At 36.3% G+C, this 22,450-nt stretch overlaps 1 protein-coding gene across 1 annotated transcript; it reads right to left on the bottom strand.

The window, feature by feature from the left end:
* Positions 1-1,004: 1,004 nt before the first annotated feature.
* GARIN2 (golgi associated RAB2 interactor family member 2) lies at positions 1,005-20,524 on the bottom strand. The gene is made up of 7 exons (XM_069492876.1): positions 20,369-20,524; positions 17,572-17,771; positions 16,437-16,980; positions 13,923-13,971; positions 13,727-13,856; positions 4,756-4,782; positions 1,005-1,143 (listed from the first exon to the last, which is right to left on the bottom strand). Exons 1-7 carry the CDS (start codon positions 20,522-20,524, stop codon positions 1,005-1,007), a joined length of 1,245 nt encoding a protein of 414 aa, XP_069348977.1.
* Between the last annotated feature and the right edge of the window lie 1,926 nt (positions 20,525-22,450).

Below are 22,450 nucleotides of genomic sequence, written 5' to 3'. Positions count from 1 at the left end.
GTGTGGACATTGGTTGGTTTTTGGCCACATTGTTCTCCTCTAGTGCATTGCCTCTCACCTACTGTGTATATCGTGGTGGGGCCTGTTAATAAACTAAGTGCTTAAGTGCTAAGCTGGCTTTGGTGGCACAGTGACAGAAGGGTGGACAGAAGAGTAGGCACTTCAATTCCATCAGCAAACCGCTGACAAGATAGGCAAGAGGTTCCTGACAAGGCCACCTCTGGTTCACCAATCTTTCCTTCAGTTCTGTGAACTGAGCCCTTAAACACATAAACATACACACACACACACACACACACACACACACACCATTAGCTATGACAGAGGAGGCAACGGAAGACACAATGGCCCTAAAGTTGCATTGCTTCTACTCTTTCTGTGCGCCTGGCTGTTTTTACCATGGCTGAAAAAAGTTTTATTCTTTAGCAATTCACTGTAAATCTGGTGTTTCAAAGAAATGTAGGATACAGTAGGCCAGAGTCACCACATATAGCTGTGCAGGTTATGACTGTACATAAACTGCAGTGTGAATGATGCACCCAACACCGTGCAGTGTACAAGCTATACAACTGTATACGACAGTCCTGTAGGTGCTCTATAAATATTTGTATTATTTTGAAATAAAAGAGGTGTTGGCTCTGTTGGCTAATCTAAGAAAGCAGGTTGGCAAAGATCATGATAAGGGAGCAAAGCAGTGTAGGAATGAGAATGAGAGGAATCACTGGAGTAGCAGCAGCACGTGATTCTTTTCTAGTGCCTCACCCAAAGTGCCCTCTTCTCCCTGTGCTGATGTTACCTTTTGACCCATGATTGATTCTAGAGCAGAAACCACAACAAACCCCTCAACATTACATTCCACTTCTGTTCTTACTATTTAATATAATAGAAATGACAAGAGCCAATGTTAAAAAATTCAATTTATTAACAATTTTTTGTGAAAGCATCTTAGCTATCATTTATATCTATAGAGACCCATAATTTTTAAAAGTTACCTTTAGGTTGTCTTAACATGTTTTTCCATCGACTTTATCTGTTTCTGTTTTACTTTCCTCTCCTCCCATCCGTTCCCCTGAGAAAGGGGGAGACAGATGAGGTACAACTTTGAGGAAATTAGAGGAAGATTTGATATGAGGGGAGAGAGCCAGAGAGAAGAAAGAAAAGAGTGGGGGAAAGTAGAAAAGAGTTCATTAGAGAGAGAGGAAGTGAGAAAGAAAGAAAGAAAGAAAAAAAAAACCAAAAGCAGGAAAGAAAAAAGGCACAGAAGGAAAGAGAACTTAATTTGGGTCTTAAATTCAAATTATATTCTAACCACCTCATCAAAAATGTCTTTATTCTTTCCAATAGAACTCATTGTTTAATTTCACAAACAGGTTCCCTTTTAGAGGCCTCCCTCCCCTTTTGTTTTAGCCTGGGTTTCATAAACAGGGAATGAACCTGGCTGCTTAGGATTCCAAGGAATTTGATTTGTGATATTTAAGAGGAAAGTGGAAAAGGAAGATGGGTGGGAGTGGCAAGAAAACTCCCAATATTTCATACTACTTTCCTTGCTCTTCTTTTCTCAAATCTCTATCCTTTGTCTCATTTCTTTCCATCTTGGAAAAATATCATAGGATCATAGATAAGCCTATCATTTGGGCTCACTGTAAAGAAATCAGAAAAGTTAAGGAGAATAAAGCCTAGAATGGTGAGAAATTAAAAGTGAAGAAAAGAGAGAGATGGACTCAGGTCCAGAGAGACAAGTTTAGCCTGAGCCTTGCCTCATGCATAACCTTGTCATAAAAACAGCACATCTGAAGTGCTATCTTACCCAAAACCCTATGTAAAAAGGAGAAAAAGTATAATTCTCTCAAAGTACTAAGAAGTTTGAGAGATGAATTAGAGATCATAGTCTCCAACTAGCATTTGCCCAGGAGCTGGGTGAATGTGAACCAGACAAGCTTAATAGTACTAGGTATTTGTTTTACTACAGTGGGGAACAGTTATTATTCTGACTTCTTCCTAGAATAGAAATTAGAATTACAGACTCGTTTTTAGTCTACATTCACACTAAACTTAATGGAACGAGGGATTAAGACTCGACTAGTCTGCTTTTCTTGGGGTAAAGAGTGTTAAGTGTTAAGAGTATATCAAAGAAAGAAAAGTGATTTAGAGGAGAGTGAAAAGGGGGAAAGAAATACTAATCAGAGGGAAAACTGCAAAACTATATAAGCCTAAGGAAAAAAATGGGAAGACATGGGAGAGAAAGTGGAAGGAAATGAGAAAGTATATGAAAGAAAACAAACACGGAAAATAATTAATACTTTGTGGAAAACTACATGCCCATTTTGTATGTTGTACCATCCTTGTGATTTAACAAGCTCAGAGTGGAATTTTGCTACTCATTTGCTGTATCTGTGTTTAGCTCCTCATTTCCAGAACCCCATTTCAAGCTGCCTGCTAGATTTACAAAGATGGGCCTTCAGTACCACAAACATATCAGCTTATGGAATCATAACTGCCAAAAAAGTCTTGAGACAGCTAATCATGCCCTCTTCAACCCCCCACCCCAGCCATATGCACACACATTTTATAGTTGAGGAAACTGAGGCCCAGAGAGATTAATGGCCATGTAATAGAAGAAGTACAGTTAGAACTCAAACTTAGGGCATTGAATTTTAACTTCAGTGTGTAATACTAGATTTCTTCATCTTTTCCTTCCTATTTTTTCTAACTCCTTTTCCCAGCTTGTTTCATGGACTACCTCCTAATCATGTTGTCTCCCAAACTGTTATCCCATTTTTTCCCTCTGGTCCTCACAGTCAATAATTCTTGTTGACTATATATTCATGTTCTTATTTCCATTCAGACTGCTTCTTGCATGGTTCAAGACTTGGGCACTCTTTACCTGGACTATTAGAATACCTTCCTAACAGGTCTCCCTACTTCGAGCCTCCTCCAGCTTCTCTTGGAGATTGCAGTCAGAGTAATCATGCTAAAACAAACAGTAATTTTGTCATTTCCCTGTCTTTCAATGGCTCCTCTGTTGCTATCTAACCATTGTATCCAAACTTCTTAGCAAGATCTAAGATTTCCATAATCTGGCTCCTGCCCTGCTTTCCAGCTACATCTCTCACTACTCCTAAATTGAACATGCCCAGCACTTTTCCTTTTGTTTGATTTTGTTCACACTATTCCCTATATCCAGGATATCCTTGTTTCCTCTTTCCCAACTCAAAGATTGCCTCTTTCCTAGAGTCTTTCATAATTTCCTCTCTTCAGCTAAAAATGATTCTGTACTTTTCTCTTAAAGTACATATGACAGTCTGGTTTATATTATTTGTGCTTATGTCTCAAGGCCAAGTAACATGTCCTACTATTTTTTATCTCTCCCAGAACCTATCACCATGCTTTATATATGATAGAATGGAATCAAATGCTTGTTCTATTGAACAAAATTGAGTCTGTACCGGAAAACAGGTAAAAGAATTAGTCACATATGTAATGAAGATAACAGTATGAATTCCCTACATTAATTTCAAACTTCTGTGGCTAAAAAATTGAATGCCCCAGAATGTACTAATTATATACAATATTAGTAATAAGGCTGCCAGTAGATTTATCTTGCTTTCAGTGAATAAGAGGAAAATATTTGCCTGTACCGAACATCTCTGAAATTTCTACAAATTTAGTTTGATTTCTTTATGAAATACAATTTGGTGTAGAAATTGATAGACTAAAATTCTATAAACTGCAAAGGAGATTTTGCATTTTTCTTATATACTACAATATTGTGCATTTCCCTACAATGTTCTCAGGTTCAATACTGTAAATTGAAACCACATTACAGTGAAATTCTTCTTGTACTTTTGGACACCAAAGCCCAATGGGAAGGCCCAAAGACAAATCTCATTTGTGTGAAAACCGATCCTCTAATAATTTTTTTTTTTTTTAAATAGGATTGACTTTTGTAAATGTGACCCAAAAATGCCTTCAAGCATTCTTGCTTTTTGAAGTAGTAGTATTTTTTTTTGTCTCCACTTAAGCCAAGTTAAATGTTCCTCTATGTTCCTTCCATAATACTCTTTTATATGCATGACTGAAGCTGAGGCCTATTCCATATCCCAGGTTAGAAAGTCATTTGGAGGTGGGTCAGCAATCAGCAAAGGGAGATCTCACAGGTTCCTATAAGAAAACCCCCACAGCAAAAGTTTGTTGTTACTAATATAAGTTAAAGATTCTTAGACATAGGAATATGTAAAGAAAAAACTGTCCTCTCCCTCCAAACTCATTAAATAGTATCATCTGACAGTAAGGCAAAGGCTAAAGAAGTAAACAGAAAGAAAAGAGGAGCTGGATGATTTTAGATTTACTAAAAATTTAGTTGTGAACCATTCCCCTTACGTATCAGCAAGGATAGGAGGTCCTATTTAGGCTGTAGTTTGGATTCTGCCTGCAGAACTAGCCTGGGAGTGGTTCATGCACTGTGAGTTAGATTCAGGGAACTGGGAAACCAAACCTTACTAATGGAGAAAAAGAAAAGTGAAGTAGTGCAGTACTGTAATGCCTTCCACTTAAAAGATAGTCTTGAGGATAGGCTTCGAGGAAGAGTTTCTCCAGTGTAGGGCTCTCAGAATGGAGCAAAGTGAGGAAAGGGAATGCATAAAAAGTCTAGCTGAATTCCTTTGCTCTTAACTATTCTAATCTTCCATGAACCAGAGATAACTACTGGATACCAGGGATCACAATAAAGCATGTAGTGGAATTTGTTCCATACCTGAAGTGTCTGAATCAATTCTCATGCTCCTGTAAAAATAAATAGCACATTTCAAAAATTTGCCAGTGTAACCGCAAATATTTAGAAAAGATTTACTAGGTATGAGATAACTGGTCATTCTCTAAATGCTTTGTCAGTAGTAATGAAACATGCTTAGCAAAGCCTAGGCTATTATTGATTATAATACACTTGAGAGTAAAATTATGTAATGTCTGTAACATACAGGCTAGTCAATCTGTAAAAGTCATAAAAGTGAATTGTATATAATAATATATAATCTATTTTTATATATTATATTTATCACCAGTCACTCAATGACATCCCCAACCCTGCTGCCTCCCTACCCTTCCTCTGGGGCCAAGACTGAGAGAAGTTAACTGCTGCTGCTCAGGGGCTTAAGTAAATAGGATCAATTGTGTTGGAAATATAGGGTCTCACAGAGAACTGGGGATAAATTCCAGAATGAATGGGTTAGGAGAAGTTACCAAGCTCTGCTAGCTTCTTCACCACTATCTCTAATGGCCTTATTGGGGGTGACAGTGCTTGGGAATCTTGCAGGCAAATAACATACCTTGTTTACATTTATTAAGATTTTGTATGATTTGTTGGGCAAAACAGGAGGCTAGCAGTTTTTTAGACTATTTCATTTTCAGAAATGTCTTTGGATAAAGTAGCTTATTTTCTGTACTCCTGATTTTTAAAAATTAATAACAATGATGAAATATTTTCTAACTTCATTGGCATGCTACAACATAAACTCTCTTAATTTTCACCAGATCTTCATTTCTTGGACACGCTTTCAATAAATATTTTGAAAATATTGCTATTTGAGTAAAACAAAGAGTTTGGGAAGAATAATTATGCCCTTAGATATTACCTTCCAAGATAAATGTGCAAAGACATACTTATGATCCATTTTAAGGAATATAGCAAATATACCCAGTGCAAGTTCTACAATGGATGTTTCAGGAGATAAATGTTAAAATAGTAATTTTCTGAAGAGTTTGCAAATAAATATTCTTTTTTTTTTTTTTTGAGACAGAGTCTCGCTTTGTTGCCCGGGCTACAGTGAGTGCCGTGGCGTCAGCCTAGCTCACAGCAACCTCAAACTCCTGGGCTTAAGCGATCCTACTGCCTCAGCCTCCCGGGTAGCTGGGACTACAGGCATGTGCCACCATGCCCGGCTAATTTTTTCTATATATATTTTAGTTGGCCAGATAATTTCTTTCTATTTTTAGTAGAGACGGGGTCTCGCTGTTGGTCAGGCTGGTCTCGAACTTCTGACCTTGAGCAATCCACCCGCCTCGGCCTCCCAGAGTGCTAGGATTACAGGCGTGAGCCACCACGCCCGGCTGCAAATAAATATTCATATAAACTTTACCTAATAGATATGGTGATTTAAATGAAGGTTGAGCTTAATGATAAAAGTTTTCAAGAGGCTGAGAAATATCATGTGTGTTAAAAAATAGGTGCAAATTAAAATGAAGCCTGCCATTAACCTCTTTAAGACAAAGGGAAGAGTCATGGTAGCACTCTTGCCAAGGTATGAGAAGGAATATAAATGCTTTATAAAGTAAATCCTTCATTTCTAAAGGACCTATAGTGACAGTATAGAAATGTTTAAGTCTCCATAGTCTTTCACTCATCTAGATTTAAAGTGCTCAATTTACATTTTGAAGATTAGTGAATCTGAGGGCAGAATATTCAACAAGGTCATTGTTTCTTTTTTTCCCAGTGTTCTAAAGTACATAGCTATAAAATGTCACTGAAATTCATAGTCTTGGAGAAGAAAAATAATATATAGAACTTATTTATCAACCTCACAATCCTAAATCCTATAATGTCCCTGGAATAAAGCATCAGTGAATTGCATTTTGTTCTTAGAATATTACATCTTTCTTTCATAACTAACATTCTCAAATTAGACACTAGCTAGTAATTTGCTGATGCAAATAGACAATAAAAAGAAAGCCATGCTCAATTAAATTGGGCCTAGGAGGATTACTTATAACAGAAATTTGTTTGTTTTGTTTTTCTTCACCTATTTATTCCTTTCCAGTAGAGTCAGCAGACAAATAGCACAGGAAGCTGAGGGATGGGAGGGGCAAGGCCTTGAAGAATTTGAGATTTGCTAATTTTCAAGATCTTTTATATCTTTAAAATCCTATGATTTTTGCTATTTATTTAGGGATTCATTTTCTCATCATTTCTAATAGCAAAAATAGTGAGACTAACAAAATTTAGCACCGGCAAAACCTTTTTCATCCTAACAATTTAAGTTAGTTCTATCATTTTAAATATTTTCCCTCCACTTATTTTTTATTTGTATATATTCATGGGGTGCAAGTGCAATTTTGCTACATTGATTGCTTTGTGTTGAAGTCAAGGCCTTCAGTGCTTCCATCACTGGAGCAACATACATCATATTCACCAAGCAATAGCCCATTATCTACCTCCCCCACCCCCCACCCCTCTGAGTCTCCATTGTCCATCATTCCACACTCTGCTTCCATGTGCACGTATTATTTAGTGCCCACTTGTTTCACTTAAGATAATGGCCTCCAGTTACATGCATGTTGCAGAAAAAGACATGATTTCATTCATTTTTATAATTTTTAATGTTTTAAAAAGCAGTTAAGAGCTAGTCTAAGGCTGAGGGAATTTTTAGGGCAATGAAACTATTCTGTATGAAAATGTAATGGTGGATACATGTTATTGTGCATTTGTCAAAACTCAATAGAACTGTACAACCCAGAGAATATGGACTTAATAATAATGTAAACTATGGACTTAATGTAAATTATGGATTTAGTTAATAATAATGTGTCAGTATTGGTTCATTGATTATAATAAATGTACCACATGTACAACATTAACAGGGGATTCTGTCGGGGGGGGGTGGGATGCTTATATGGAACTCTATGTACTATTTCCCCAATTATTCTATAAATCTGAAAAACTGTGCTAAAAAATAAAGTTTTTTAAAAAAATTTTTTTTCTAACCCCCCCACAGCCCTGCCTAAAAATTAAGTTTATTAATTATCTTTCATAAGTTTTTTTAAAAGACATTAAAAGCTAATCTAATGGTTCAGGGCATTCCCTTTGGACAAGAAAAGAAGAAGCTAAAATGATTTAAGTAGTTAACCTTGTAAGATTTTGATTTATGATGTGTTTCTGAAGTGTTAGACAGGGATGGGGGCAATGGATTTGAGACCCAAGAATGAAATAAAATATAAGGAGGACATCAGGGTGACCAGACCTAATCGATTACTATTTAGGACAAATTGCTAAATTAGATGATTCATTTTATCTAGTTTGTTTGTTTGTTTGTTTAGATATCTTAGGCTTTTCTTTTAAAGCCATGCTTGTGTATAGTAGCAAAAAGTACATTTCCCACTGAGCGGCACCTGCATCTATCCCTCTGCATCTTATATTCCTTTCTCCCTTCTGCATTTCTGACGCATGGTTTCTGTTTCTCTCTCCCTTCCTTACTCTCTCTCTCTCTCCTATTTTTTTATTTTTTAAAATATTTTTCCTTTCTCCTCTAACACATAAGACTTCCAGTAACTCTTCTGGTCATTGTTTAGTTCCACTGAAATAATTCAGTGGTTACCATCAAGAAATAATAGATCAGTGTTCTGGGGGGAAATTTATTTATTTCAGTGACTTCTGTGCCCTCAGTAGGAAGCAGGAAAATTTGTGTGGGTGATAACAGCAATCCCCACATTGAGGCATATTTTTGTTCTCTTCTGAGCTCCTTGCCATATAGGAAAGATTCCTGGAAGAAGGAGCTCTGGAGTTTGAGCAGATAGTTCTTGCTATGGCTATGAAGGAGAATCCCTATTTTGACTCTGGGGCCTCAGGAGAAGCCCTCGTGAGAGAGGAGTCAATCCTTGCTAAACCCCTTTCTATGTGAGACTGGCTTGTCATAAGGCAATGGTTCTCAAACTTGAGTGTGCACTGGAATCACTTGGAGGTCTATTAGAACAGAATTCTATGTCTCATCCCTGGAGTTTATGATTCAGTAACATGGGAAGGGGCCTAAGAATTTACATCTCTAACAAGTTCCCAGGTGATGCTGCAGCTGCTGCTCATCCAGTAGCCACTCTTTGAGAACCACTGGGTTAGGAACCTTAAATATCAAAAGATGTTTACTTTTGATCAATCAAGATCCAACACGTTGAATGTCTTGGCAGTTGGATCTAGAGGCTCTGGAACTGTGAGAAATGCAATGCTCAGGAACTAAAGCAAACATTACTCTGATTTCAAGGTTTGTGGCTCTCCTAAGGATCACCCATCTTCATTTGCTTTCCTTGGCCTATACTTTCCTAGGAAAGAAGATTTTTAAAAAAGCCTGCTTTGAATAATTAATCCTCAGTTGATTAAGATATTTTTGAGTAAGACACATTTTTTGACAGAATAGTCAACTTTCTTTAATCTACACTATTGTAAATGAATTATTAGTGACCATAATGATCATTTACTGAGCACCCAATATGTTCCAAGCCCATTATATACTTTTGTCGCTTTGCTTCTGGGAATCCTGCAACATACCAGGTATGTTTACTGTTACCATTTCACCATATTTTTTAAGGAATTCCCCAGAGCACACTTATATTTGACGTTAGCATTCATTCTATTATTCATTTTAGCAGTAGGTCTTCCCAGTGATTAAGGTTACATAATAAATATGAAGGGGTATATCTGGCCAGAGAATCTCTAACATTTATCTGGGACAAATAGTTTAATGTTCATTTTTGAGAAATGTCCAGGGACAGACTCTATTAACCTATAGAAACTGGTTCTGTTGTTTGTCAATATCTAATCAATGACATGTATTTCTTTTTATTTTTTAATTGATTAGTTGATTGCTGTATTACTTTATAATAATTTTTCCTTTGTGTTAAAATAATTTTTACTTTTAAATCCACTTTTTAAATTTAGCCTTCTGTGGACTTCCTCATACATTGGAATATTGTCATTATCACCTATTAACATTCTCCTATCATCTCAAATTTTTTTTTTACTACATTAAAAATTTCTAGTCAGTTTTGTGCTTTTTTTTTTTCCTAGCTCTTCTCTCGGTTCAGTTTATTGGATAATATAGTGGAAAGATTACTTCAGAAGTCCTGCATGGCCCTGCAGTATAAACCATCTTTGTACTATATTCAGTCTGAGTCAAATCTACATTAGATTTTTTTGTTCCATTTAATCTAGAATCTGAACCTACCTTCCTCCTTCCCTACCTTCTTTCTTGCCTCCCTTTCTCACTTCCTTTCTCCTTTCCTTCCTCCCTCCCTGTTTTATCTGTATATTCTTTTTTAAAAAAACAATTATTAATACCACGTGCCTTGCATTGTGAGCTTTTTAATATCACCTATTTAATCCCTACAACAGCTGCACGTGGTAGGTACTTATTCCCACTTTACAAATGAGAAAACAGTAGAAGAGGTTAAATAACTTGCCCAACATCATAGAGCTGGTAAGAGAGAGAAGCCAGGATTCCAACCCAGGAATATGACTAGAAAGTTCATTCTCTAGCTGCTGTGTTAAACTGTCTCCTAATTAATGTATCCTAACATCAGTTTAGTTTTTAAATTATATATGTAATCAATTGTATAATAAAAGTTTAACACAGACATACGTATCTACAACAGTTATCAATTCCTTTAATCATCAACTATGCCCAAACTGTGGTTTCTTCCCAGACTGTAGAAGTAAAAAATAATTGTATTTATATTTTTTGAAATTTTATTTTTCTAGTTTATAATTCCTTATTAGTCATGTAGCCCTTTTCATTGAAATTCTGCCTATTGCTTTTCCTAATGAGGATCTGCTGTTTCACTAAATTAAACTGTTTCCTGGTTTAGCCATTCTCCCACCAGTGGTCATTTGAATTACTTATACATCTTAACTATGAAACATTATGTTCAGATGAGTTATTTTTCCCTTGAATTATTTCTTTGACATGTGTTCCTATAAATCAAGGAGTATCATTATTTGTGCAGTGAATTGCCAACCCTTTACAGTGACACCATGAGTGTTACTGACACCCAGTGAAAAGCCAACTGGTAATTGCTTAACTTGCATTTCTTTAATTATTAGTGAGGTTGATCCTTCTTCAAGTATTTGTCTTCTGGAGTAAATTTTCTATTTACGTCCTTAAACCATTTGTTAATTGGATCCTTTACAAATTTCTATCTGCTACATATATATAAAGGTTATCTATTATTCTTTCCTTCCTAGTCTGTTGTTATACACTTGTGTATGTGTTTATTTATTTAAAATGATTCATTTGGCAGATATTTGTAATTGTTATGCAATCAATCAACTTGGAACTGGATTCCCCCAGAGCTGCATACTTCCTCAGGTTTCTGCTCAAATGTTCCTTTCTTGGAGAGCCCACCTGTATAAAATATCCCTCTGCTCTCCTCAAATCACTCTCTATTTTCTACTTTTGTTTTGAATTTTCATCACAGTACATTCCAGCTGGCATAATTTGTTTTATTTGTTCATTAGCTATCTCCCCCACTAGAATAAACACTTTATGAGATAGGGATTTGATTATTTTCACTGCTGTGTCCCCAGTGCCTAGTGCATAGGAGGTGCTCAGTAAATATTGAGTCAGTGAATCAAACTTTGCCATTGAAAATTACTTTTGTTGCTTCAGTGGACAAGAAATGATCTTTCCTCTGTAACTGAGACAATATTACCATACCATTTCCTTCTAGCTTATTTTAATTAGTTTTAAAATAATTTACTCTTTTCCCATTTGAAATATTTTTGTGATATATAAACATCTTTGACCATTTTCTAGAATTTAGCTTTTTCCCTGCTTCTTTTGAGCTCATATCAGTTTGAATCTATTTTTGTAGCTTTATTTCTATATTCTAAATTTCACATTGGTAGTTCTGATGGCCATTTAATTATAACATGGCTTAAGATTTTATAGGACCAAGTCCCCTATAGACATTTTCCATCCCAGTAGTTTTCTTGAGATTCTTACCCCTATCTTCTCCACATAATTTTTTATTTAAAGTTTTATTTATGAGATATCCTATTATTAATTGGTAATGTATTAAATCAATTTAGGAGGTCATGTCATTTTTGCTGTCTTAAATCTACTGACCCAGGAGAGCCTTTTTTTTTCCTTATTCAAGTTGTCCTTTATTTCTGTCACTAAAGTTTTGTAATTCCATTTAAAGAGGTCCCTTATCACACTCACTAAATATTTGATTTTTGTTGTTGTTACTATTGAAAAATACATTCTTTTTTTTCAATATACTTTTGGTTTGTTAATTAAACAAAGTTGTTTTTCATGAGTTTATCTTACAATATGTAACATTCCTAAACTTGTTTATAAATTATTATTTTGTAGAGTCTCAAATTTTCCAAATATGCATTGCCATTTGCAAAGAGTGACTTCTTAAAAGTCCATTATACTTTTTCTTGGTATTTCTTTATCTTATTATAATTGCTAGAACCTCTTAAAATTATATTACATAGAAATGTTAATGGGAACATTCTTAACCCTAAGTTTTAAGTAGAAAACTTCTAGAATGTCTTCATTAAAAATAATGTTGGCTCTGGTTTAGAGTAGATATTCTTTATTGTGCTAAAGGAAAACTCTTTATTATGTGGATCTTTTCTGTGATTAAAGATATCAAAATTTATCCAATATGTTTAAAGTATCATGGTTTTTCTGCTCTTCCATATTTATGTAATGACTGATATTGTTTCCTTAATTTTATACTAAGCTTGCTATATTTTCTCTACTATGACTCCAAGAATTTAGTGTTTATTATCACTAGTAGGATTAACTTAGAATTTTCTTTCTTGTATTATCTTTGTCTGGCTTTACAATCCAGACAAATTATTTGCTTCATGAAATTAGGAAAACAAAACACAATATTTTTTGTATATGTTGATATTTAAAAGAAAACATATAGAAACAATTTTTAAAGTACCTGAAAAACTATCCAGTAAAAGTCAGAAATATGTACTTTTTTAAAAATGAGAGCTCTTTGTTACATTTTTTCAATTTCTGAATGTGCAGGTTTTGCCTCTTTGCATTTTTGTTAAAGTCTTTTACTTAATTTAGGGTTTCTAAGTTATTAAAGCAAAGCTATATATAACCTTTATCAGTAACATTTTTCTAGTCTTCCCATTAGATGTGGTAATGCCTTTTAAGTTTTCAATTGTACCGTTTAAAAAAAATAGCTGTCCCAAAGGTTTGCCAGTTTTGTTGTTCTTTTTGCAGAATCAAGCAAGCTTTTTTTAATCACTTCAAATTATTAAAAAATTTCAAGTTAATTTCTTTTTTGGGGTTAATTTTTCCTGTTTTCCCCTATTCCTTCTTTATATTAAAAAATACAGAAATAATTCATTATATTCCTCATTTTCATTCTTACTAATATAAGCATTTGAATCTGGTTTCTTTTTAGGTGTTACCCCAGAATGATCAGATTAACTTTTATCTTTGTAACCCTGCAATACTCACTTGCAATCAAGCTTGCAATAAAGCTATTGAAATTATGAAAATCATTTCTTCAGATTAAGTTATTGCTTGAAAATGTGGAGATGTATAAGGGATATATAGAGGACATAGAGAGGAGGAAAATACAGAAAAGATAAAAAGTACCTCAGATCACTATAGAAATCAATGCTCCAACTCCAAAATGTAAACACTGTGGTTCTATTATATGTTCTGAAGCACACACAATTGACAGCAGGCAAACAGCCCAGAATACCAACTGAGTGGTGTGAGAAGCTGGCATGAAAATAAAAATTAGCCAGGGTGGAACCAAATGTGGATCATTAAGAGTTGACTATATTATCATTCAGTTACACTGTATCTGTCTGAGAATCTTCAGCGGCAAATGCCCGAGTTACAGCCATTTAACTTTAAAGCATACCCCTCTTTACTTTACTTCATGTCTTAGAATGCCCTTGGCATTTTCCTGTCTCACATACCTGGATTCTATGGCCTTTACAGCCGGGTTTTGAAAATCAGTCTTTTCTTCAGAGGTTTTATCACCCATCTCTTTGCATATATTTGCTTCGCTTTCTACTGGAGTCAAGGTAGTTTGAAAACATTTTTTACCTTCCCAAGTCAGTGTTATGTCTGAGATGGTGACATGTTTTGAGGATTCTTTGAACTCATTCTTACTTTTTGTAGTTCGTAGACATCCAGGCTTCAGAATATTGTTTATTTTTTCCTTTGAAAAAATAAGCAGCACCAAATCAGGTAATAGAAGAGCATCATGCAGAAATAGATTGCGTATGGAGCAGCATCTAATACAGTAATTGTTTCATACATATTTACTGAGTACCCACGCAAGCACAGGCACAGTCACGAGGGAGTGAGGCTTGGTGCTGCACAGAGACTGGGAAGAGCCCAGGGAGGTGTTGGAGGCAGGAGCGTGGGAGCCCGGGCCTGCTCCACTGCAGCCTGACACAACACATGTGCAGCAGTGTCACCTCACACAAGACAATTAGCACGTAATTACAATACTTCTCTGTGAACTGTCAAGGCAAAGTTTTCCAGAAATGCCTTGCCACCTACTCCCCAATCTGAGGTGGCTCTTAATTAAGAGCATCTAATAGGTGATAGGGGTTGGGGGTTCATACTAGTACAAAAGAGTTCATTTTCAAAGGACTTAGAACCTGTACCTACAGCTTAATAATCTAAAATCTTCTCCTAATTTCCTGTTTAATGTACCACCTCTCCTAGTCACTCTCTGACCACCTCAGAATCTCTCACTCTGGCCTCAGAGCAATCTGTCAGCAAACTCGATAGCGTCTCTCTCTAATACCCTTCACATCTGCACCTTAATCTTCCCGCTGCCTCTACCTAGTCTGTTATCTCTCTTACATTTCCTTGAAAATAATGCAATAATCTTCTTCCTTAAAGACAAAACTTCATTTTTTTCTAACAATAAAAGTCATACATATTTATTTTAGAACATTTGGAAGATCCTAAAAGGAATAAAGTGAAAGGTTGAAAATTATTGCATACATGATGCCACTGCCCAGAAACAACTACTCCTATGGCACATTTCATTCTGACCTTTTTGTCTATTTATTTTGTACATGTCTGCTTTGAGATCATATTGAAGTTCTGTCTCCTACCTTTTTCACTTAGCATTTTATTATAAGATTTTTTTCTCCTGTCATTAAGAATTATGTAAAACTACTCAGAGTTTTCCTAATTAAAAATTAGTTATCTTTGTTGTAGGAAGCAGAGAATTTAGAAAAGTATAAATAAGACATAAATTGTCTATAATCCTACAATCTAGAGATAAACTGCTGATTCACAATATGAATTTTTCTCTTAGTGTACATAAATGTATTTTTGTATAATAGAGATCATACTTTTCATTTTTCACTCAATCTTCTATTGTGAACATTTTATAAGCTAAGAAATGTTCTTCAACAATTTTAATAGTTGTAGAGTAGTAATTCATTTAATAAATATTTGCTGAGTGCCTATGAACTTGCAAGATACTATGGTAGCTCCTGAACAAGACAAATATGACACCTGCCCTTCATGAATTTAAATTTGTCTAGCCATTTCTCTGTGGTGGATGTTTAGGTTTCTTCCATGTTTTTATTATTTCATTATTAGAAACATGGCATAAATATGGTATGGATAACATCTTTGTAGCTAAACCATCCTTCCTATTTGTGATTAATTCCTTAGCAAAGATTCCTAGAAGTGGAATCACTGAGTCAAAGGGTATAAAACATTTTTAAGGTCCTTGATTCCTAGTAATTTCAAGAAAGATTGTACCAATTCGTATCCCTACCACAAATTTCTATGAATTCCTAGTTGACGACACCTTTACTGACAGTTTTTATTACTCTAATTGATAGTTACATGGGTTAAATTTTTTTCCAAGTTCTCATTTCTTTGATTATTAGCAAGGTTAAACTTTTTCTCCTATATTTATAAGCAGTTTCTCCTGTGTAATGTCTATCCTTGCCCTTTGCCATTTCTCTATCATGGACCCAGTGGAAGTTTTCCAGCTGTAGTCCTCAAACCGATCTCTTTACCTACAATCCACCCTGCCATCAGATTGAGCGTTCAAAAACACAGCTCCTTCATTCCCTTACAGAAGCCTTTGGTTGCTAAGGTTTACCAAGAGAGTGAAGTCTACACTTCTTAATTTGGCATTCAAGGTTTGCAAACAACTTTCCAATCCTATATTCTAATATTCTCCACATATATTATGCCCCACCCCAACTGAACTAAACATTCTTGGGCATGGCTCTGTGGTTTTCCACTTTCTGGCCTCTTCTTAAGCCACTCACTTCTTTTTTATTTTCCTATTTCTACCCTAACCTTTACTTATTGAAATTACATCCCATCCTTTAAGGTTCTGGGTACTTTTATATATATTTAAACATTAAAATAACCCTTACATTGTATTAATATCCTCAAGCCAATCTTCTAATGATAATTAGAAGACTGATAGTAAGGACAGTCACTGCTGATTTCAGGAGACATCTTACAACTCCTTTTTACCAGGATTCACGGATTGGATCTCATTATTAAAATTAGATTACTCAGAGCAGGTTCCATAGCATTTTGATAATCAATGTCAGCTGACTGAGAATTGTGATCTGGGTTACCACTCTAGTTCTGGATTATTAAAACTTGAAAGTCTTATGTGTCACATACCTTTTCCTCTTGCTTGGCCTTTATTATGTCAGCATTTTCAAATACCACTGTAACCTCTGAGAAAGTTGTGGCATCAGAGTTGTCTGTGACTTCCGTTACATCTGTGATTTCTGTGACAATTCTTACATCTGGGACCTCTGTGATCTCATTTTCCGGAATATCCGTGACATCTGTGATGTCGGTAATGTCTGTGTATTCTGAAAAATCTATGCTCTCCAGGACATGTACAGTGTCTGTACATGCATGCGTGTATGGGGTCTGTACAGCTGTGAATGCTGTAATATCCATGATGTCTATGGAGCCTGTGATTTCTGTGCTATTTGTGATTTCTGAGATGCTCGAGACCTCTGACACTTTGGAAACTTTGGCTTTCTCCTGATTTAAGAGGGAGATGAGGTTCACCCATTGAGAAAATACCGTGTCCTGTTTATATGCAGGGGCGCAGAGCTGTAAGTAGTAGGCTCGGCCACTCACAAGCTTTACTTTAAGGCGCATATTCTCAGCGTCATGCACGGAAAGAGTCACAAACTGCAGAGGGAGAAACCTGCAAACAAACACAAATGTGACATCATCTGGAGACTTGATTGGAGATCTATAAAAAGGCCTTTATTTTTGTATTTTATAGCAGTTTAAAGAGTGAGACTCAGGACAATAGGCTTGTCTCCCAGATAGGTCTGGGGAGGGGCACCTGAGGGCCATCTCATCTTAATTATATGTCTAAGACTCTGATATACTAAAAAAACCCCAGAATGCCAACTATTTGCCTTGAGAAATTGTCCATTTTTAATTAATCCTACAAAGCTGAGACTTAAAATTGCATGATTTGCTCAAGATCATAGAATAAGTTAGTGGCTGAGAGAAGACCAGAGCTAATTCTGTTGGAACTCAGGATGTTAGGGGAAGAGGACGCATGTTCGAGAGAGACATTTTATTATGAGTCTTCAGTTCCTGTTACTTAGGTTTACTTTTAAAAAAATTGATCACTTGTTTGATCACCTTTGTCATAAATGGTTTAGTCCAACTTTAAGGACACTACACTTTGTCATTTGCTGCGGGGAGTTGTCACCAGTGTTTCCATTTTCAGCTCCACATGGGTAAAGCATACTTTTCTTAATCTCTTCTCTTTGTAACTCACCTGGTGAGCACCAGTTTCTCTGTACAAGGAGATGTCAGGAGACTTTTAAACAGGGGTTCTGTATCTTTTGGGACAGTGGGTGTCAGATGTGCCAGCAGCATCACATTGGGTGTTTTGTGGGTGGAATTGGAAGAACAGATGCCTACAGTCACCCAGTTGGCTCGGTTATGAAGGTAAATGGATTCACCTCTCCTGTTGACCTGAGTGCAGAGAACAGGAAGAGGAGTTATCTGATAAAATGCTTGGCTCTGACAACCTTGCTTACATGAGCAGTGTAAGGGAGGATAGGAAATAAAGGAGAAATGAACCATAGTGTATTTGTTCCTTCACTGGTTCATGTTAGTTCTTAAAGTTGCTACAGGGAACACACAGACATAGTCCCTGCCCTGTGGGATCTACCAGGGAAGGCAAACATTAAACAATCTAAGTATGTAATTAATTATTACTATAAGATGTTTTACCAAGTAGAGGTTAGGATGTTATTGGAACACGTGACAGGGGACTTGACTTAGGTTAGAATGGGAATATAGGCAATGTTGTGCTGGTAAACATTTAACAGCTAGCTCTTGGAAGGTACACACATTTACATATAAGTTTATTTAAAATGTTAATGATATAAAAGATGAGTAGCACACAACTTACAAATAGTATACAATACTCCTTAGTTTAAATTCCAAGAACGAATTGATAAATTTCACAAGCCTTTGTCAAACTCTTGTGTGTATAACCTCAGGAGCATAGATAATGGTAAAATATAGTAAAGGAATAGCAATGATGAGTTTTGAATATTTATTGCCCTTGTTTTAGATATAATCTAAATGTAAGTTTATATAATTTAATTTTTAATAATGGCTGTGTTTAACAGTTGACTTGCAAATTTCCTGGACACTTACTAATAGGCCAGCTCCAGCACACCCTTGGATATGGGGTCGTGAGGAAGGGACCGTTAGCTGAGACCCGAACAGTGTAGGGGGTAAACTAGCTGGGTGGAGGGGAAAGGTTTCCAGGCCGAGGAATAGCATGTGTAAAAACCCAAAAGTACAAGAATCTTGGCCAAATCTCTACCAGTTAGTAGAAGAAGAGACTAGAGAATGGGCAGACAGGGATGCGAAGGAAGCCAGAGAGGGGCTACACTGTATTTTTCCAACTGTATAAAAACTGGTTCAATTAAAAAATAAAACACTTGAAAGCAAATATATTCAGAAAGAGGTTGTAGCCCACACTATTGTTTACACACCCAAAGCTGTACACCTCTTCTTCCTGATTAACAGGATCTTGGTTTTATCCAGTATCATGCCTCAGGGATGATGACCCCACTCAGGAGTTCAATACTGATTAACCTAGGCAGGTCATGGTGGTCCCACACCCCTTTCCAGTGACTGATTTCAGCAGGGGCATGTGAGCCAGTGAGACACAAGTGGGGGCCTCCTAGTGGCTCTGGGAAAGGTTTCCTAGCCCTCACAAAGAGTCATCAGGATGAGATGAATCTTTTCTGTTGCTGCCATCTGTTACTGTCCTGTTGGGGTGATGTCTCCAGAGGGAAGCTAGCTTGAGGGCAACAGAGCAAAAAGAGAAAAACTGGATCCTCTACTTGTCTGCCCTGGGGCTCTGTCACTCTATTTGAGATCATTGTTTTTTATTTTTCTTTTAAACCTATTGAGTCAGAAATCTTGGTAACTTGCTACCAAAGACATAATAACCCAGTGGGGTTGTGCAGCTTGAAGGGTATGACTTATAAATTATGATAGGGGGCCATGTCTGATCCATGGCCTGCTAACTATCTCCCCCAGTGTAGGGAAAGTACTATGTAATTTCATTAGAGTGTGCAAAACATAATTTGGAAAGGGCACAGGAAGAAAGGTAAAAAAATAAAATAAAAGATTATTATCAGGAAGGAAGTATATAGAAGGCAAAGTACCTCAAATCATGACTTGTCACATACATTCTGGGGCCATCACTAAAACAATGGATGTTTCTGGCGGCTTCACCTCCTTCTTATGGTATACTGGAGGTGGGGCAGTCATGCTAGCGCTCTGGTACTGAACATGTTTATGGAAGATGAAGTTTCCTTACCTTTTGAAGAAGTGCCTGTTGTCCTCCCTGTCAGCCCTCTGTGGAATCAGCTAAGTGGCTGCTTGAATGTTTCAGGGTTAGAGGCAGTAGCTCAGTGTCCAGTGTTAGATTTTGTTGTGGCATTTCTCTGAAGTTTATAGGTATGGCCCATACCATTGAATGCATTTCCCATTTCTTTGTCTGAATTTTTTAATGTTGAATGTTTAGAGGAAAGTTAGCATTGCTCGCAAATATATTGAAATGCAGTTTCATTCATAATATAGGTATGTTCTTCTGAGAAGGAAGATCTTCTCCCTGACACTATCTGACAATTATATTTTACCTTCAAAACTAAGAGCTAAGATTCATTTTAATTTCTAGTTGTGTCACAGATGTTGTTCTTTAACATGTCTTCTAAGTCTAAGAAAGTTTTCTTATGCTTTCCTATGGCAGGATATTTTAAAAATCACTTCATATAATTTTGGGAAGTTTATGATAGAATGATAAATATGGTAGAATTAAGACAGAATTCCTTTGTAAGAGTTTGTTGGAAACATTTGAAATAAATGTCCTTTAATGTTGTATAACTATTTCAGGTTGTTTAAAGTTCCAAAACTGGAACTTTAATGGGATCACACATTTCCTTGGCACACTTAAAACAATTCTCCCAACCTTTTCAGTTGTCTTTAAGAAAACTAATTACTGATGTTATTGGAACTTAATTCAGTTCTCAAGTATTATTTACCTGGATAAAATTGCTCTCCAACATGGGAGGAGATACAGAAAGAGCATACTCTCCTCCATCTAGCATATTTTGAAGATGTCCTGGCCCATGGGCATGCGGGACACAGAGGTCATTCTGCACGTCGATCGTTGAGGTGGGCTTCTTGTTCTTCTTCATTGTGCTTATGTACAAACATCAGGAAATTGAGGCAATGGAAATACAATTAATGGATACAGAGAGAATATAATGTCATAATTAAGTTGCTTTATTTATTCACTAATTCAGCACATTTTATCAGTATTTGTGATAGGCTTGGCACTGTGGCAATCACTTGTAGCTATGTCTAAATGAGATTAATAAGATCCTTGCACCCATGCAGCCTATACTCTATGTGGAGACAGGCTAGTAAGCAAGCCAAGGAAAAAGAAAGTTGATGATAGGGACTATAAAGACTCTAAAACAGATACATGTAATAAAAAGTGACTGGAGTGTGGGGCTAGCAACACTCATTAGGGTGTTAGGAAAGGCCTCTCTAGGAGGTCTCTCAATATATGCCTTCCACAAACCATTCTTTTCTTTTCTTTTCTTTTTTTTATTGAGACAGGGTCTCGCTCTGTTGCCTTGGCTAAAGTGCAGTGGTGTCAGCCTAGCTCACAGCAACCTCAAACTTCTGGGCTCAAGCAATCCTCCTGCCTCAGCCTCCTGAGCAGCTGGGAGTACAGGTGCACACCACCACACCCAGCTAATTTTTCTATTTTTTGTAGAGATGGAGTCTCACTATGTTGCTCAGGCTGGTCTTGAACTCCTGGCCTCAAGCAGTGCTCCCACCTTAGCCTCCCAGAACACTGGAATTACAGGCATGAAACACCACACCCAGCCACAAACCATTATTTTCTATCTTCTTAATCAATGGTACCACTACCGTTTCCATCATGCAGGGTTCTCAAATCTTTTTTTGTAAGTAGGATATCAAAACTATACTACACTGAGAATACTTCTTCGAGGCTATTCACCCATAAGAGAATCTTAGCTCTTGGTTGGGAGGTATGTAATCAATGATAGTAATAGTTTATCCCTTGCTCTCTCATTCTGGCTTTCTGTGGAAACTGTTTCAATAGACAACAATGACTCTACGTCATTGGATTACACCTTTCATCTATCAGAAATGAAAATGCAAGAAGGGAACAAGGCCCCAGAATGTAGTTCTCTTCATAGATTCAAAAGATCACCCTTCCCACTTGAACAGATATTTTTCCAAAGGTGTTATACAAATGGCCAACAGGCATATGAAAGGATGCTCTACATCACTAAACATTAGGAAAATGCAAATCAAAACTACAATAAGATACCACCTCACACTCAATAGAATGGCTACTATCAAAACAGAAAATAACAGGTGTTGGTGAGGATGTGGAAAAATTTGCACCCTTGTGCACTGTTGGTGGGAATATAAAATGGTACAGTGCTATGGAAAACAGTATGGTGTTTCCTCAAAAAATTAAACATAGAATTACCATATGATCCAGCAATTTCACTTATGGTTATATACCAAAAGAATCGAAAGTAGGGGTCTTGAACATGTACATTCATGTTCATAGCAACAATATTCACAATAGCTGAAATGTGGAAGCAACCTAAGTGTTCCTCAACAGATGAATGGATAGACAAAATGTGGTATATACATACAAGGGAATATTCAGCCTTAAAAAGGAAGGAAATTCTGACGTATACTACAACATGGATAAAACTTGAGGACATTCTGCTAAGTGAAATAAGCCAGTCATAAAATGACAAATACTTATGATTCCATTTATATGAGGTACCTAGAATAGTCAAGTTCAAAGAGACACAAAGTAGAATGGTATCTGCCAGGGGCTGAGAGGAGGGGCAATTGGGGGGTTACTGTTTAATGGGAATACAGTTTCAGCTTTACAAGATAAAAAGAGTTAGGGAGATGGGTGGTGGTGATAGTTGCAACAACATTATGAATGTATTTAATACTACTGAGCCATATGCTTAAAAATGGTTAAGATGGTAAATTTTATGTTATATTTTACCACAATAAAAATAATTGGGAAAAAAAAGATTTCCCTCCCCTCTTCA

This window comes from Eulemur rufifrons, chromosome 2 (genome assembly GCF_041146395.1).
Source record: "Eulemur rufifrons isolate Redbay chromosome 2, OSU_ERuf_1, whole genome shotgun sequence".
NCBI lineage: Eukaryota > Metazoa > Chordata > Mammalia > Primates > Lemuridae > Eulemur > Eulemur rufifrons.
This window is presented reverse-complemented; position numbering and strand designations above follow the sequence as displayed.